This window comes from Plasmodium inui, assembly GCF_000524495.1.
Source record: "Plasmodium inui San Antonio 1 unplaced genomic scaffold supercont1.10, whole genome shotgun sequence".
Taxonomy (NCBI): domain Eukaryota; phylum Apicomplexa; class Aconoidasida; order Haemosporida; family Plasmodiidae; genus Plasmodium; species Plasmodium inui.
The window spans coordinates 292,227-310,958 of NW_008481844.1; the positions used below are offsets into that span (position 1 = coordinate 292,227).

The window sequence follows — 18,732 nt, forward strand, 5'->3', positions numbered from 1 at the left end:
CACCCCTCTGCATCACCCCTCTGCATCACCCCTCTGCATCACTCCTCTACATCACCCCTCTGCATCACTCCTCTACATCACCCCTCTGCATCACTCCTCTACATCACTCCTCTACACTCCTCTACATCACTCCTCTGCATCACTCCTCTGCATCACCCCTTCCACAGAACGACGTCGTCAGTCAAGCCATCAACAACGACATCCTGAGCATAGAAAAGAGGCAGGCGGAGGAAAAGAGGGAAATACTCACCATATCCTTACTTTATTTCCTCACATACAACTACAAAAATATTTGCAATTTTTATCTAAGCCTGAACCGATTTTTTAAGATGAACGATTTTAATAACATTTATTTTCTGTGCAAGTACAGCCAGGGCTTCCTGCCCCTACCCAAGGTCATCAATCTATTTCTCCAAAAAATCCTCTCCTGTCTGGACAGAGCCAATAGTGCAACCTTGGATAACGTCAAGCTGGCTTATATGAAGAGGGTCTTCCACGTGCTGAAGTTTGTTTACGCCTTTGTTAAAGACAACGATTTGATAAGCGTCTCTATATTTCGAAATTTGTTTAACGTCCTTCTGTGCATCGTCAAGGGGTACGTGAAGGGGTACGTGAAGGAGAGCGCGGGGGGGAAGCGGACTGAGGAGAAGCGCAAACAGGAGAAACGGACGCGGGAGACGCGAACCGGGGAGATGCGGACGGAGGACCCCCCCTGCGAAGTGTCCTCTTACAAATTCTACCACTTACGCGTTTTGAACTTAGCTCTCCACTTTGCCAACGCGATTTATTTTAACCTGAGCCAGGTGGAAAGGCGAGCCGGGGATGATACACCCAAGAAGGGAACCCCAAAGGGGGGAAGCCCAAAGGAAGAAATGTCAAAGGAACACGAGGTAGAGCTCTACCGAAGGGAGCCATTCTGGAACAACGTAGAGAAGCTGCTGGACCTGTTCACTCACAGGTTAAAAAAAAACAGCGACAAATTTGTATACTCCAGGAACCACCATCTGTACACAAAGGAAGCAAAAAAAGAAATAACGATCTACATGCACAATCTCAACATCATGTGTGAGGTATTTGAGCTCATCGTGAAAGGAATATATACCAAGGAGAGTCTGGCATACCCATTGCTCATTCGAATTTCCTACGACCCTACCATCTGTAGTGTATTTTTTAACATAAACTACGACAGCATGCATGAGATGATGAACTCCTATCAGGACCTGCACAGGAAAAATATAGACTCTGCTCAGAACATTAAATTGATGCTCCTCAACTGCAGAGGTGTTAATGTGAACACGCACGGACTCATTAATGACGACGCGCTCATTGAAAATGTGATTGACTTCATTAACCAGAGGAGGATAAACCATAAGTATGTCCTGAACCTGAGCGACTGCAGCAGATCGGTGCATCGTGGGGACGACAACATCTTCGAGGAGACCAGCCACTCCATTTCGGTGAAGAGTCTGATTCAGAAGAAGATCGAACTGTTGGATGCCGATTATGTATATAATAAAATTTTCAACGGAAGGGCAAAAAGGTATGGAAAGAAAAATTTCCTTTTCGATGTGAGGAACTACCTCTACTGTGTGAACGTCTGTGGAGGGGGGGGGATCGGCGTGGTTAACGGCAGCGCGGTGCATCTGGAAGCAGGGCCAATGCATGAGGGGGGGCCACGCGCCCAAGGGGCACTTCCCCGGGAAGGCCTCCATATGGAAAGCCTCACCAGGGGACGCCTGAACAGGGAACCCTTCAACCGTGCACCGTTCGAAGGCGGAACACTCGGGGACCCCGCGGGGGGCCACCCCCTCAGAGAGTACAAGTCGGACCAAATGCTGAAAAAAAAAATAGACGCATCGATTTTTAGCAACCTGGAAACAATTTTACCAGACGAGGAGAAACAGTGCCCTGCTCATCCTGTAGGGCCAGCCAAGGGTGGTAGCCCTTCCGAGTCGCTGCCGAAAGGGGAGCAGTCGAGGGAGCAGAGCGAGTGGCTCTTCAGCGCGTACTGCGAGGACCACTGGATTGACCCGTTCTTCCCCCCGAGTAATGAGCACATGGAAAGGAAGAAAAGAAAAAACAAGGAAAAAAAAACAAAACAGAACACACACAGTAGTAGCGACTCCGCGGTGAATTCCTCCTCAAGCGTATTCATTTATTCGAAATTTTTTAAGAACGAAGTCGACTGCATGCAATATATTAATCTCACTCAGAGTACCTACGACAGCAGGATGCGTCTGTTCCTCATACTGTACAAACTGATGATCATAATAAAGCATAGAGACCTGCTGAACGATGAGATCTTCCAGAAGGAGGAAAGCCAAGCACTGAAAGGGGCCAACATAAGTGGAAGCGCTCCCTTTCTCTTCTTCGTCTTCGAATCAGTAATTACATTTATTACTCCTTCTCTGCAAGTGAGCAAAAACTCGCTATACTACATCCTGGTGTCAAACATTCTGATTAATCTGCTGAGCATTATAAGCACGAGAAACTCCGGTGGAGGTTCGGAGCGGCAAAGTTATTCCGACCACTTGGGCCACTCGGAGGAACACCCATCCAAGTATCAACCTGTGATGGAAAAGAAGCGAAGCAACGATAGGAGTTCACTAAAAAATTCCCATGATGCGTTCGTAAACGATGAGGGGATGGACTATTACCACCAAGGTAGCTTCTATACAGACATGTTCTCCCACGAGTCCTTCATTTCGAATGTAAAAAATAAAAACGACCACATCGTCTTCGACATCTTGAGCAACCTTTCCACGGAGGAAGTGAAGAAGTATCGACTCGTCGGTGGGGACAGAGCAGAGGAAGAAACCCACTTGGGACACAGCAGCACGGAAAGGAGAAAACGACCTTTGGAAAAAAAAAAAACAGGCAAACAAACAAGTCAAAACAGCCTCATATATGATGTGCCACTCCTTCTCTCCCTATTCATCCGATGTGTCACTTTGCACGTCCAGAATTTTAAGTTCCATCACAAGAATGTATACTTACAGAGAAACTTCAACGCTTTGCATGTGCCCAACTCGATCCTCAAGTGCATGCTCCCCGCGAACCATTTTAACATCAGCTTGTTTGTGAATCTTCTGGAGCTGTTCTACGTGACGATTCGGATTTACAACAATCACTTCGTCGTGCTGAACAGGTCGCTGTTCCATGGGGGGGCTGGCTCCAAGGAGGAAGCAAACCCAGGACGAGGCAGCATCACACACCGGGAACGAGACCCCATCGGTAGTGTGCATTCCCCCCGTGGGAAGTCAACCGAACGGGATAAGGAGCACCTCCACTTGTACGTATCGACGCTGAATGGGATCCTAAATGAATGCTACGAAGCCCATCACGAAAACATGAAGAACAAAGACAGCAATGTGACCAAGTCGAACCCAATAGAGCGCATTCTTCTCTACTTTCTCTACAATAGGATAAACACTGTGTATGACCTGTTTTACAACTTCTTCCTGAACTGCCTGAGGGAGAAAAAAAAAAAAAAAAAAAAAATTTTCAACATAGCAAATGAGTACATCTACGGGTTCTTAAAAAACCACATCTATGATCACATGAACCGAATCAACAACTTTCTCGATTCGACGGAGTACTACGACTTTTACGTGAATACACTGACATTCATGGTTTTAAATAAAGACACGTGTCTACAGATCATCAAGGGAGATATCCTCACCAAACTTCTCTACGTGCCTGACATTTACCACGCAATATTCGACAAGAGCAAGACGTTTAGTGCCATTTACTATTTGAATCACGAGCAGAAGTATGTCCGAAACAAGAATCACATCGTACTGTGCTCCCTCATTGTTCTGCTAATAAAGATGCTGTACGTTTTTGTGAAGAATGTCCGCGGGGGAGGAGGGGGTTTCTACTTCGACGCGGACCCCTTTGGAGGGCTCCAATTGGATGATTTCTTCATGCGCAGAGTGGTTCCCCCTGGCAAGGCAGTGGAGGGGGGAGAGGAAGCCGAAGAGGAAGCCCAAGAGGACGGCGCAGAAGACGCAAAAAATGGGGACCGCGAAGCAGAGAAGTTTGTGGACGGCTTCGACGTGCTGAGCGGCCGCCCCCTGACCCACGCAGAACGAAGAGACGGTCACAAAGAGACGCAGCACACGGGTCAAGCGGAGAACGAAGCGCAGAACGAAGCGGAGTTCTTCCTGGATGCCATGCTGGACATTATAAGCAAGATGTCCGATCGAATCAATTTTATCTTTTTAAAGATCGAAAAAATAAACTGCCTTGCCATTTTCGAGGAATCATATCTGTACGTGGAGCTACTCACAAAAACCTCCTACTACTGCAACAACTTCAACATCAATCACATGCTGATATCGTTGATGAGCAAGGGGGTGGAGCACCACCTGTTTTACATCAACCGCATCTTGGAGAAGTTCATTTTTGAGAAAGAAGTCATTATCGATCCCTACAGCCCTTACGAAATCACTGCATCTAGTAGTGAATCCACTGACAAAGAAAAAAAGGATAGGAGGAAGAAGAATGACTTGTCTCTGTTCACACAGAGGGTTCTCTACCTTTGCTATAAATCCATTCTAAATTACAACACAATCCTGCTCAACATAATTCAGACGCCCTACTTCACTTACTCCTACTTTGTGGTGCACCTCTACATTCTTCTCCTGAAGTCGACTAGGCTTGTCACCAACATCATTGAGCACTTCGGCCGCAAAAATACGACGCTCATCCGCACGGTAGGTCCGCTCCTCTGCCTTACGCGGTTACCATGCAGGGAGCTTCCGTGAAAGCAGCTGATCAGGCAAGCGGCTATAGCGTGAAAGCAGCTGATCATACAAGCTGCTTCTCAATGCCGCTTCTTAACGCCCCTTCTTAACGCCGCTTCTTAACTCCGCTCCTCCTTAACCCCCCTTTCCGCAGATCAAAATCCACGCGGGACTCTCCTACGTGCCCATCTGCCTCGACATCGTGAACACCGTGAAGGAGAAGAAGAGGGAGAAAGTCCACTACGCGCGGGGCACAGCCAAATCCAGCCTCAGCTGCTACCTAACGGATAGTCACTCGGACAGCGAAGCTTCCAACTATCTCGGAGAAATAGTCCAATACAACAAATCCATCGACGAGTATATGAATACAAAGAGGGTCTATAAAGACGATTATATGTTTAACTTCCTTCCAGAAATGATCGAATTAAGTAATTACTATGATATCCTTAGAGAGATCCTTGAGAGGAGTGCCTTTCTGGGAGCCTTCATTTTGGAGAAACTAAAAGAAACGTGCGAAGATTCGTGCCTTAAGCAGATTCTCCTAAGCAACGTCTGCTCGTACCTCATTCACATTAACGCCACGCTCCTCCCGTCTAACATCTGTACCAGCGGCTTGAAGAAAAAGTGCACCTTAATCTATAATTACGTCGTGAACATGCATAAGAAGTGAATCCCGCGATGAGTTCCGCCGGTTTGCAACGCGTCGGCCGTTTGGGCGGACATCTTTTTGCGGACACCTTTTTGTTTCTTGCTTCTGTGCGTTCACCTTCTGTGCGTTCACCTTCTGTGCTTCATCCTTTTACTTCTTCCTTGCTTCTTTCCTTTTCTACTTGTTCCTTTTTTTTTGTCTGTTCCATCGCGCACTGCATTCTCGGCTGTGAAATTTTGTCCCACCCAGAGGAGTGCCCCAAGAGGATGGGGTGCCCCAGGCGGGTGCGAGGGGTGCCACTCTGGAACTTCCTTTCGAATGAATTAAAAAAATCGCATTTCACATGGTGGCACGTACGTCCAGTTGGTAAGGCACATGGGGGGGCGAAGACAAATGGGTTCATACGTGGAGGGACAGATAGGCATGGGGTGAAGGGGCAGAGGGGCAGTTGCCCGATGGGGTAGGTTAGCCAATGGGGTAGATTGGCCAATGGAGAGTTGCCCGATGGGCCGAAAAACAAAAGGTGGAGAGGCGGTGCCTGTGCGAGTGCCCATGTGCGTGCAAAAATGGGAAACAAAACTAATCAAAACAAATAGAGAAGAGGAGGGGGTGAGGAAAACACGATGGTCAGCAAACGTATGCACATACAAAGGGGAAAGGGACGTGGGGGAACGGGGTGTACACCCCATAGAGGGAGACATCCCGATGGGGCGAGACATCTCGAAAAAGAACATTTAGAAAAAGAACATTTGGAAAAATTCACGTGGGAATCTTCGCCGCCATACTTTTCGGGCCAACGTTTGGGAGGATCCGTGTCCAGGGGGGGGGCGATATGGAAGGCGCGCCACAACCCCTCGACGTCGTATGCGGCTCGATTCAACTCGCTTCCATTCGCTTCTTCTCGCTTCGTCCCCTCTCAGAAGAGCTCCGCGTCGCTCTCCACATCCTCGTCATACAAATTAAGGTCCAGCTTGTACCTGAGCATGCCGCCAAACCCTCCGAAGCCCTTCTGGAACTGGGCCCCCTCCTGTGACTTGTTGGTGACGAAGTCGAGAGAAGCTCCGTACCTCTTGTAATTATTTATGACCCAATCGGTAAGGGAGATTTTCTCCACCACCTCCAATTCCACGTTGTTCTCTTTGTATAGCGATTCCTGTTTCTCATCCTGAGGCGAAATGTGCATCGTCCGTGTCGTATTCGTAATAGCATTCCTCGTCGTCAATCTTATTATATCCAACCCTTCATACAGGATTAGTAACTCCACCGCCCCGATCTCCAGAGCCTTCAATGTATCTTCAATGCCATAAACAACCTTCCCTGTGTCTTGTGCGATTTCTTCAAAAAACTTACCAATAAGCTTTTTCTCCTGAATGAACTTGACATTCTGGAGCGCCTCAGAGCTTAACTCAATTGCCTGATTGAACCCATTATCTCCTCCGTAAGAAATATCCACTATTTTTATAACCTTGGTGAAGAGCCTCTGATCAAACATGTCACTATGCATGAGGTCATTCTTAAAGTCAGCACTTCCTGCGAGTACTATACCCGACACATTGATTTTGTCATTTGTTATAAAAACAGATGTTGCTACTTCGGCAACTTTTCTTAGATAATTGTGTCTCTTCTCTAATCTCAGACGAGCAAAACGTAAGGCACTTTGACCTCCTCTGCCATGTTTCTTAGGCAGATCTACGGTGAATCTCCTTATGACTTCTCTGGTATTCCCCTGTATGGTGCCAAATAGAGCTCCATTACCGTCGACAATGATAAAACCGAACTTTTCGTCACTTTCGAGCAACTCCTTTAGAGCTTCCACATGAAATTTGTTGTCACATAGGTACAGACTTGTGTTTATTGGCCTGAATGGCTCGAAATCGATAGACATTTTTTTCTCCTTCCCGTCCTCCGTTATCACTGTGCCGCAGAACACGACTAGCCCTTTGGGCGGCGTCTTGCTGTACAGCTTCAGCTCTGCGTGGAGAAAGAAAGCGGCAACAAGTGATTAGCCAGTGCTAGCGGTGGCACGATGAGCAGCACGGGCATTCCACAGGCATACCACACGCATATCAAACACACCACAGCACCCCATTTGGTGCACCATTCCGCTCTCACTTTGCTGCGTGGATGTAATGGCAGACAACACACTGAGTCGGTTGACTCTGCTTTTGATATTGGAGGCCGTCCCCAGCTCATCCGCGAGCATTTTATTTATTCGAGACACTTCATCCTTGTTCTTGATGATTAGACTGATCATGCTGGTTCCGTTCCTTTGGTGGGGTAGCAGAGATGTAGGGAAAAATTAATAAAATAATGGAAATAAGGAGAAGTTAACACTCATCAGATGCGTTATACCCGATTAGCATAATGAGGGGTAGGAGGTACTCCCGATGTAGTGAACACATCAGGGATATACCCCCTCACCCGCGGTCCACATGTAGAAGCACGAGATATTTCACTACGTGTGAAAAGGTTTCTGAATCGGTCCTTACCCCTTGGCATTCTCCAGCTTCTTTATGAGCCTCTTGATTTTCCATTGCTCGATGTTGGCATCTCGATCTTCATCCATAGCGTTTCTTTTTTGTTCCTTATTCGGGGTGTATACGGGGTAACCGCGTCGCAGTGCTGTTCGTTTTTTTGCGGCTAATTAAAAACTGCATAAAGCGGTAGAAGGGCCCCCTTGTCCAGCAGAGCATAGTATAAGTGCGGCCTGCTTGCCCCGGTGGGCCACATAAAAAACGGGCCAGAAAAGGAAAAGGCGAAGGAACAGGAGAAGGAACAGGAGAAGGAACAGGAGAAGGAACAGGAGAACGACGACAAACTCAGTTATGCGACAAAAAATGGTCGGTGCAGCCGTATCAAATGGGACAAACAAAATGAGAGGAGGAGGAGGAGGCGGCGGCGGCGACTGCGTTGGTTTGAAACGGAAGGGACGTTCTTCGCCCACGAAGCTCCGTCGTACATATGTTGTTAGGCAAAGCGCAAATGTATTTCATGCCGTGGGAGGGCCATCTAATCTATGCTTTGGGAAAAGAAAAAAGAAAGAAGGTCAAGTGAGGTGAAGTAAAGGTGCAGATAACGACGTAGAGGCAAATAACGCCGAAGAGGCAGATGACGAAAAAAGCGAAGGAGGTAGGATTTTTCCTTCTCGTCCCTTTGATGTAACATGAACGAATTATAACATCTGAAGTTTTTTTTATTTTTTCGCTTTGCGGTCAAAATGGCTTCCTCCCCCACTGCGCCTTGAAGTGCACGTTGCTCTTCCTCTTGGCCCACAGCTAACCAATGCTGCGTGGGTTAGCTGGTAGGCTTGCAGGATGGCAGGTTGAAACTATATACATATATAACGCAGTGCATATAAATACACGCGCGGTAAAATACTTTATATGCGCATTTGTGCAACAATGAATTTCATTTTGAAAATACGACGCCTGATTTATCTGGCGCCGCTTTTTCCGGCGCTTTTTTCTTCAACTGATCGCTATGGTTCCACTGCCCCCTTCACATTTTCGCGACTGCCTTCGCGCGAGTATCAGAGCCTTACTGGGTCGTACATACCGAATCTCAACTCTATTCAACACATAAAGCGCTCTTTTTTTGGGGGGCCCTCTTTCTCGCGCGGGGGTTCTCCTTAGGCGTGAAAACCACCCCGTTGGGCGCGATTCGCGGAAGCACACGCACGGGCATGTATATATAATATGCATATATATTCGTAGCGCACATGGGGGCAAAATGATATTCGCAACTTTCACACGAGCTTCTTCGCACTGCAACCCTGGTGATTAAAACAGGGATGCTTTGCTTCCGTTCGCTTTGCACACTCTGCGCGGCGCGTAGTACTTATTTTCTATTTTAAACTCTTCTAAAGAAAAAAAAGAAAAAGGAAAACTCTCCGTCCGTTTCGATCGCCTTTCTTTTTATGTTCACTACTTGGTGCCCCCTGGGGGTCACCACGCCGCCAGATAATACACAGTACATAAGGGTAAGAAAAAAAGAAGCCACTCCATATTATGCTACGCCAGGTTTTTCTAAAATCACACCTGGTTTTCCCCTTCCTCTTTATTGCCTCACTTCTGCAAGGATTGTCACGGTTTGGCCTCTTTCCACGTTCACCCTTGTATTCACATTTTACGGGGAGTATTTTTTTTTTTTTTTTTTTTTTTTTGGCCAGTGGGTGGCATTTTATTTAGACCCCCTCCATGAAGGGTGTCCCCGATATGGGTTGACTGAAAAAAAGAAAAAAAAAAAAATTAATAAATTGAAAAGATATACCTCCTCCTGCATGTCAGCACATGCGAAGTGGTGACACAATAAAATGGCTGCCTCTCTACATGGCTACTTAAAAACGTTGACGAAGCTAAATGCACATTTGTTCACTCCGATCTGTATGGCTCTTCTGCAGAGTTAGCAAACATTGGGAATCCGCTTCAGAAGCAGCAGTGCCCACCTCACGGCCAGCGAAGTGGATCTCACTTCGCTGGACTGAGCTGAGTTCAGGTGATCTGCCGAGAAGGAGGCACACTGGCTGATCCGCCTGCCACACCACACACATGCCCGGGGATACAGGCAGATGCACGCCCCTACCTAAGCGAACGGGTGCAGCGAACATAGGCCAATTGGCACTTTGCGTCGAAAGAGAAAAGGGACTGCCCACCACAGCTGCGCGTGATCATCACGACTGCGCATCGTCAACACATCCACGCAGGGCCACCACAACTGTGCCTCATCAACCCAAACAGAAGCAGCTGAGTAACCCCACCGCGGGGACGAATGCACTTCAGCGGCCATTCCACGAATCGCCTAATAATGTGAAAACATGTCCGAGGGGAACTTCTTCCACGTGCAAACAGTGCTCGCTTCGTTTGTGAAGGGGGAGAGTGCAAATCGGTGCAACGGGGAAAGAGATAGCCCCGAAATATCGACCTAACGGGTGATGATGTCCCAATTGGTGAAAGGTGCCTGCCCATCCATGTGTAACCACCCTACACACATCCGCTGAGTTAATCGGAAGAATGAAAAAAAACGGACTGGTAAAAAGCGCCCTTTGTAGTGCGAGGTTGCACCAAAATGGTGCACACGTAAATGCAGCCGCACATGCAGCTGCGCTCACGGCTGCGCTCAGTGTGGCAGACCTCTGGACAAGCAAATCCCTGCAGACACGGAGAAGCAGTGGTAGTAATGCCCCAAACAGCAGCTTCGATGTGTTTGATAAAATAAAAGACATAACCGGAAGCAACCGAAACGAGGAAGCCACTGAAGAAAACGACTCAAAGAAAAGGAAGCCATCCAAAAAGGTGTTAAAGCTTGTAGATGAAATTCTTAACCTAACCCTAATCGAAGCAGCAGATCTATGTGACCTGTGCCAAGAAAAGTTGGACGGAGACAAACAATTCAATAACTCCGTTTTTTCTAACAGGAACCCGTTTCCACATCCCTCTAGCTTCTTCAGCGCAGGGAGTTTCTCAGCCGCAAATCTGCCCCCAGGGATGCACTCTGCTCTCCCCAGTCATGTCGCTGCCGTGGGTTCTATCCCATCGGGTGCCACTCCCAATTTGGGGACAGCAGAAAAAAATGAACAGGCAGAGACAAAAAAGAAGGAGGAGAAAAAAAACAACAAAAGGACATTCAATGTAAAGTTAGAAAACTTCGACGTAAAAAATAAAATTAACACGATTAAAGAAATTCGCAAAATAACCAACGTCGGGTTGAAGGAGGCAAAGGACATGGTGGAGAGCGCCCCTTTCTATGTGCAAAAGAGTAAGGCCCCCCTTTTCGCTTCGCTGGTTAAGCGGCGTTCCGTTCGCATCCGATTGGCAGCCCGTTTGCAGCCCGTTTGCAGCTAATTTGCAGCTCATCTGCAGCTCATCTGCATTATCATCCCCCCCCCCTCTTAGACGTGCCCGCGGAAAAAGCAGAAGAAATGAAAAAGAAGTTCGAGGAGCTGGGCGCCACAATTGTATTGGAATGACGGAACGTGCAAGCGGCGTTTTTTTCTTCTTTTCACAAAATGGAAGAAGAATGCCATGCGCGGAGTAGATTTTTATACGCCTCTGTGTGTTGTGTACGTACATGTGTTCTATTTGCACGCGTGTATGTCTACACCCCTGTTGGGGCTTCTCCTCCTCGGCAGTGTTCCCTTAAGGAGGAGATAACCCCATGCCGCCGTTTCAAGGGAACCATTTTGCACTTAAAGAAAATGTTTCGAATTAAAAATTTACTTAAAAAAAAAAAAATATAAATGTCCGTCTGGCCCGTTGGCCTGTTGGCCCCTTTTTTGCAGAGAGAAATGGAGTTGGACGAGCGCACGTGCACATGTACAGACGTCCGCAAAGCCATAACGCGGATACATTCCCCTGGGGCTCTTCCCACACATATGCGAATCTTTCCTCTCTGAATTTTTCCCCCCTCCAATTTTACAACTGTGCGTACTTCAGCAAGCGTCGGCCATGTCGCCATACCTCATATGCCATACGGTTGCACGTGAGCTCTGTCTACTACAGGTGGATGGTTTTTTCATGTGTACTTTTTCTTGTGAATACGCGCAGTTCCCTTCACCCTTCCTCTCCTCAGGCTGTGCACTCAGCGTCGTAGTAGCACATACCCTGTACAGACGTAACGTGGAGTTTTTTTCCTATTTTTTTATCTTTTTTTTTCCTCTTTTTTTTTCGTTAAACAATGAAACGCCTTTTTACATCAAATAAAAGGGCAGAAACGGTGGGTCATTTTCTAAAATGATGAACGCACCCCAGCTGGGTTAGTTTCGCTTCTCTTTTCTGTTTTTTTTTTTCTTCTTTTCAAGGGCGCTTAAGCCGAACTGCTTCTTTCACACTTGGGACGACCACTACGAATTTTTCCTCCTTAAAAATGTGTAGGCTCTAGGAGGGGGGGAATGAGGCGTGGACGCACTTCTCATCCGTCATGTGTTTGAACGGGTGGGACTATTGTCCTGCTTCTTACTATCACAGCGCAATCTGCGCACGGTTCAGGCTAACTTTTTTTTTTTTTTTTTAACATTTTCCAAGGGTGCACCCTCGTCTTACCCCCTTCGCCCCGCTTCATCGATACATATAAAACCGCTTCTCCCTCTCACCCGAAGGAATCTCCATTCAACTTATTCCCTGAATTCACGTGGGGGTTGAAATGGTGTGTGGCGTTGTTCTGGGTGTGTCCATTTGGCAGCGCGCCATACATTTGGTACTCCTCACAAGGGAAGGGGGAGGGGTAGCTTCCCATGTAGCCGCCTGGATTCAACATTGTGTAGGTAACCGAGTTCGACAGTACGTACGCGGAGGGGTCGTCGATGCCAAGCGCATAACTATCGCCGCGATTATCACTAGGTAGGACCCATCTCGACACACTTATTCCGTCGGCCCCACTGCTACACTGTTCCTTCACGGGTACATAACCAGTCGGGGGATTATTAATTGGTGAGAAGTGTAATCCATTCGTTATTGTTTCCTTGACTCCGTTCAAATGATCAGTGAGGGGTTCTACTTGGACTGTTCTTTGGGATGTTTCGCTTGGGTCACCCCCTTCTTCGTCGTTGCCTCGATGGGGAATTTCCGAACTTGAGAGGGGACAGAATTGCTCCTTAACCGTATCTGACCTTTCGCTGACCTTTTCGTGGTTAACCAGAGGGGGGGGCAGCCCACCACAGCAGCTCTCCCCAATTTGTGTTCTGTCTGCAGGAAGGGGGACACCATTGTTTGGGAGGAGCCCCTGCGAGGTGAACACGGCAGTGGGTAGGTCGTCACAAGGTGAATTAGCTGCGGTGAGAAGTGGCCCATTAGACGCAGTGCCTGCGGTGAACGGTGGCCCATTAGATGAAGTGCCTCCTGTGAGCGGTGGCCCCGCTTCGTCCGCCACCCGCGAATGGGCTGCGGCTGCGGCTTCCTCTCCGACGTTTGCTCCTGCTTCTTTCGCTTTTACTTTTAGGACATTCTCTTCCCCTCCATCATCCTTTTCCTCTTCCCCCCCATCATCCTTTTCCTCTTCCCCTCCATCCTCCTCCTCCTCTTCCTCCCCCCCGTCCGCCAGCTCGTAGAGCCTATTCCGGTAGCATTGTATAAAAGGAAACTTCGCTTCGAAGTAGGTCCTCAAGCAAGTCTCACTAGGGACCTTAAACCGGTGACCGTACACCCCATGCAACATCTTCCTGTGATGATTTATTATCCTCACCACGTTCAGGAAGTTGTTAAGCAGAACAGTCACCTCCGCGTGGCTGTTGAGACAATTTTTCCCATTGAATTTGTTGAGCTTATAATTCAGGATTTGAAAAACGTTGCTTGTGAAATGTGCAGGAGAGTCATTCTTGTTTTCTCCAAATGGAGCTTCCCCCTTTGGTCTTTTGAAACACAATGCTACTTCGTCGTTTTTAATTTTTGTCCCCTCTTCTTTTATATTGTGGAGGATGGGTTCTTCCACTGGAATGCTCTTTACACACTTGTTTGTGTCTTTTTTCTCCAATTCCTTTTCCTCCTTATTTTGGCTAGCTGATTCTACAGACATTTTCCTCTTCCTACCTTTCCGCTTGACTTCCTTCTGTTCCACTTTTACGCCTTCATGTAATAGGTTTCCTTCATCTGCATGGTCGCTTTGTATTTTTTTTTTTCTTCCTCGAATTCCTTTTCTCTTCAAGGGGACTCCTCCTCCCCCTCCATTTGCCTCTGCCCCTGCCCCTCCCTGTGCTCCACCCAGTTGGTGTTCCTCCTGCAGCTCCTTCCTTATTTTTTCTACTTTCGTTTCACTTGTGACTCCTTTGTACGGTACATATGCATCTGTTTCACCTCTCTGCTGTGTGTATCCTCGGGAAAAGTTTTCTTCAGGTGTCCTACTGGGAGGAGTTAACCCCGCCATATGATTTACCCTCTCCAGATTATCCACTTTGGATGAATAACCTTCTACATCTTTTTCCACCACAGGGGGGTGGTTAGGACTATCCGATTTGCTGTCCGTTCCATTATTACGTTCCTGTGATTTTCTCTTCAAATAGGAGGTACTTACATTCATCAAGAAGTTCGTATAGGGATTACTTAAGCTATCGTTTGTGCTTTTTCCTATGGAATACTTATTGTTTCGCAGAATCATTTCCACTATATCCTTGTTCAGTTTGAAGTTACACTTGGTTTGGACGGACTTGCGTTTGTGGTTAGCTGGATGCTGCGCCTGCAGTTGCTTGTTTCCCTGGAACGGCTGGCCCGAAACATGCTGAGCGGTTGCATCATACGGAGCGGTTCCTACCCCCGGGGCATCCTCAACCTTTTCAGTCATATGTCCGCTCACAGCAGCTACCCCCTCGAAGTTACCCAAATTCCCGCCATTCGACAGGTTTAGCGTAACTGCGTGGGAACTACCATGGTGGAAATAATTAGCATCGTTGTAGTTGCGACTCACGTTGTTCGCATTGGAGTACGCATCGGTGTTAATGATGGCACCCATGCTGATATTGCTGCCAAGGCCCAATCCCACGCTCGCACTCATTCTACTGCTGAGTGCTCTTTCATTCTTTATGCTGTTCGTTCTGGTCCTCTTGGGACTTTTCACTGGGGCCTTCTTTTCCTGCACCTTGGTGTCTGTTCTTTTCTCCTCCCCCTTTGGGCCGCTGTTCTTTCCTTTTCTCGATCTGGTTTTGTTCTTCACCTGCTGGGGACAGTTGTTACTGTTGGCTGCATCGTGGTACATCTGCGGGTGCAGTGTCCCCTGATGCGTGGATGGCTCGTCATGGATGTGCCTGCTGTTGTTACCGTAGAAGCTGGCGCCACCGTTGCCATAGAAGCTGGAGTCGTTACCGTAGGAGTTATCGAAGCCGCCTTCGCCGCGTGCACCGGCTGCGCCGCCAACCCCAAATGCGGAGCCTCCTTCGAAGTCACTCCTATGATACACAGGCCCCGCGTGGTAGTCCCCTCCCCATGCGGAACGCTGGTCAGCATACTGGTTTTCGTAAAAAAATGCCCCGCTGTTGCCGCCATACGGCAAACTGGGGTCCACCATTTGGCTATTCCTTACAATGCTGTTGTGGTCATTCTGCGCACCTTTGCTTCCCTGGAGCGCTAATTTCTCGGCCTCTCCGCTGTACTGATGGTTGAAGGGGGGGCGATCATAGGGATACTCATTCGGAGAGAGATTCCTCCTTTGGCCCCCCTGAAGATCGCCTCTAATTTCACCGCCACGTCCACCACGAACGCTGCCTCCAATTGCATAGGGACCGCTTCCCTCGGGGCTGTATGCCACTTGCTCCTCCTTATTGAAGGTCTCATCTGACGACTTGCCGAAGATGTTAAAGGTACTCTTTACGGTGTTCTTCATTTTACTCCATATGTTTCCTTTTATATAGGAGTTGTTCGGTGTGTTGTTACTACCTAGGTAACTGGTTCCCTGGTTTCCAAATGAGTTGTTGAGATTGTGAGGGCTTGTTGCCCTGTTGGCCTTTTGGCCCTCTAGGTAGTTGCCGCTGGAAGTGTACCCTTGCTGCATGGCATTATGGTTTCGAATGATGCTCCTATCCGTCGCATAGTCACCCATGCGGTAATTACCATACGTGTTGTTTCTACTTAGCGTGTGGTAGTTATTTGCTCTGGCCATATCATTTCTGCTATTAATCGAATTTAGCTCGCTGCTCGCGTGGGTCATTCCGGGCTGTTTATCTATGTTGTCGAAGCTGCTCACACTGCTCAATCCTGCGATGCCATTTGGGCGATCACCACTGTTTACACTTCCCCTGTTTTGGGGTGTGTTCACGTGGTTGGTCAGCCTCTTCTGCACATCTTCAGTGGGACCACCTGGATCCCCGGGAGCACTCCCCCCTTCTCCACCCACGCTGTTCACATTTTCCAAACTCCTCTGCTTAGCATACCAATTGGCATTCTTCAAATTACTGGGATGGGTTTTCACATTCGTCGTTCTCCCTTTAGCGCGTTTCCCAGGGACACCTACGGTGGTCATACCACCGTACGAGTTGTGCATGCCGCCGAGGTGATTAAAGCTAGCTGCTTCCTTCTCATTTTCGTAGCCCCCCTGGATGCCCCTTTTTACATTTTTCTTCATGAACACATTTTCCATTCTGTTCAGCGAACCCATGTCTTTTAGTGAGTTGTGGAGGTTCTCGCCTCCTCCCAGATTGTTCAGCATGCGCATACTATCCATGCTCCCCGCGTTCAAGTTTCCCATTCCGTTCATACCGTTCATCCTTCCCATTCTGTTTGCGTAGGCCAAATTGTTAGCGGAATTCACGCCCGTGTGGCTTGCTCCTGGCCTGTCTTGGAAGTTGCTTGCCTCGTTCATGTAGCCGCTTCCATAGTCGTTGCCTCTTCCATAGTTGTCGCCTCTTCCATAGTTGTCGTCTCTTCCATAGTTGTCGCCGCTTCCGTAGTTTCCACCGCTTCCGTAGTCACCGCCGCTTCCGTAGTTACCGCTGCTTCCGTAGTTGCCTCCAAATCCACCACGCATCCTGCCGTAGCCCTCTTGGTTGCTCTGGCTGTTCACCCCAATTCCTCCGTTTGCAAAACTGCTCATGTTCGGATTCAAGAACTCCTCCGATAGATTTCCATTCGGATGGTAGCTGTACCCCCCCTCCGCCATGCCTTTGTAAAAGACGCCTTCCTGGGAGGCACCCGCGTATTCATTTGGCGCAGACACGTCCTCATAGTTAACGTTCGTTGAGTAGGGGTTACCGAAAAAGTTATTTTCACCAGACATGTTGGTGAAAGGTGTTTGGCGTGGTGGAGTAGGGGGCCCCACTTTATTTATGAGTTACAGGGGGGGGTGAGGCACAGCGTTTTAATAAAGATACACGGGCATCGGCGGACACACAAACAGGAAATACTCACGTGTGCGTTTTTCTTCCCCTCTTTCAGACTGGTCAACGTGAAAAAAAGTGGAGCATAAGCTTGGGCTATTCACTAATTCGTTAGATACTCTCACAAAAAAAATATATATATAGAACGATAACGATCTAATCGCAATTCAAAAACGGTTAATTATACAACTTTATCTATGCGTGTTAAAATGCGACTAGCCAAAAAAAAAAAAAAAAAAAAAATAATGTGCATATGGAAGTTCATTTTTTACATGCACAGGTCATGCGAATTTTCTACTCCCTACCACCAAGGTTATTCAGTGTCATAGACACACCGTTGGCCTTTCCCCGTTCATGTGCAGATCAAAATTTGTGCAACCTCCCCTCGTACGTGTCCGTTACTGCCTGTATTAGTCAAGGTGATTTATCTATCCACGTTTCCACGCAGCGGAGAGGTCCTCGGCCTCTCTCTCTATATATATATATTTATTTACATTAACATTTACACATTGGGAGATTCAAATTTACACGTTGGACGAGCTGGGTAGGCAGTCTATCTTGGCGACGTACGCAGCTGGCGTGACGGAGACGGGGGGATAACCAAACGGACGTGGTTGAGGGGAGGCACGATGGATGTCTCAGGCGACCCCCCCCCTCCCTCTGTGGGACGGTCCTCCCAACACAAACGGAGAAATAGAGTAACAAAGAAACAGATAAACACCGAAGCAGAAAAACAAAGAAAGGGAGAGAGGCCGAATCGAAGAAAACTTCCTTCCCTAGGCTAAAGCACAGCTCGTTAAGGTGCAACCTCAACGGGGGGTAGAAAAAAGGGAAAAAAAAAAGCAGAGCTATGTACAGGTATAAAAACCTCACTGGAAAGGAACCAAGATGGAGAGAAAAATCACTTCAATTGGAAATGCGTGAACAAAAAGCCCTCGTGTAAAAGTACCCAAATGTACACAGGGGCTTAGCTATGTGGTAACAGGGGAAATTATCCAGGGGGGAAATGACGTTAAATTGGGACCAAAATGGAGGAGACGGTAGTGTACGCATTAAAAAAGAAAAAAAAAAAAAAGAAAGGAAGAAAGAAGGAAAGAATGAAAATAAGAGAATAAGAAAATACGAAAATTCGAAAATGCGAAAATACGAAAATACCAAAAGGCGAAAACACGAACATGCGGAGTAAACAGTTAATGACTAATCGCGAAGCGACTAAGGAGAGGAAGAAAAGCAAACACGTGCCGTACACTTGGTGGGACTTTTTCGTCTCGCGTTTTGGAAGGCATTGCCGTGGTGGAATTCTCTCGCAACTGGAGTACGCCAAACGCAGGGGCTGTGTTCACGTTCTCGTGTATAGCTTCACATTGAGCTTATTCGGTGCATATGCTCTTGCGGGCACCTGTGCGTGTCGGCAAGCGGCACCTATGCGCGCGGTAGGCAACTGGCAAGTGACATGTGCCGGACGTGTAAGCATATGACCCCCAACGCGAGTGTTTAAAACGGAGAAAACTTCACACTGAAGGAGGTACCAGGGATGTCCTTCC

General features: G+C 47.8%; 4 protein-coding genes across 4 annotated transcripts in view; 2 read left to right on the forward strand and 2 right to left on the reverse strand.

The window, feature by feature from the left end:
• The window catches only part of C922_02773 (hypothetical protein), a gene marked incomplete at both ends in the record, with an annotated part of 10,950 nt that extends 5,532 nt beyond the window's left edge, over positions 1–5,418 (forward strand). Inside the window, 2 exons of the mRNA XM_008818372.1 lie at positions 168–4,718; positions 4,903–5,418. Coding sequence (XP_008816594.1) covers positions 168–4,718; positions 4,903–5,418 — 5,067 coding nt within the window. The remainder of the gene's footprint in view (positions 1–167; positions 4,719–4,902) is intronic.
• An 895-nt stretch (positions 5,419–6,313) lies between these two features.
• Positions 6,314–7,963, reverse strand: C922_02774 (eukaryotic peptide chain release factor subunit 1; the record flags this gene model as incomplete). Its single annotated transcript, XM_008818373.1, has 3 exons — positions 6,314–7,368; positions 7,510–7,664; positions 7,887–7,963. 3 exons carry the CDS (start codon positions 7,961–7,963, stop codon positions 6,314–6,316), a joined length of 1,287 nt encoding a protein of 428 aa, XP_008816595.1.
• A 2,443-nt stretch (positions 7,964–10,406) lies between these two features.
• C922_02775 (hypothetical protein) lies at positions 10,407–11,362 on the forward strand (the record flags this gene model as incomplete). Its single annotated transcript, XM_008818374.1, has 2 exons — positions 10,407–11,151; positions 11,289–11,362. The coding sequence occupies 2 exons, from the start codon at positions 10,407–10,409 to the stop codon at positions 11,360–11,362; spliced, it is 819 nt and encodes a 272-aa protein (XP_008816596.1).
• A 1,118-nt stretch (positions 11,363–12,480) lies between these two features.
• Positions 12,481–17,088, reverse strand: C922_02776 (hypothetical protein; the record flags this gene model as incomplete). The annotated part of the gene is made up of 1 exon (XM_008818375.1): positions 12,481–17,088. One exon carries the CDS (start codon positions 17,086–17,088, stop codon positions 12,481–12,483), a length of 4,608 nt encoding a protein of 1,535 aa, XP_008816597.1.
• Between the last annotated feature and the right edge of the window lie 1,644 nt (positions 17,089–18,732).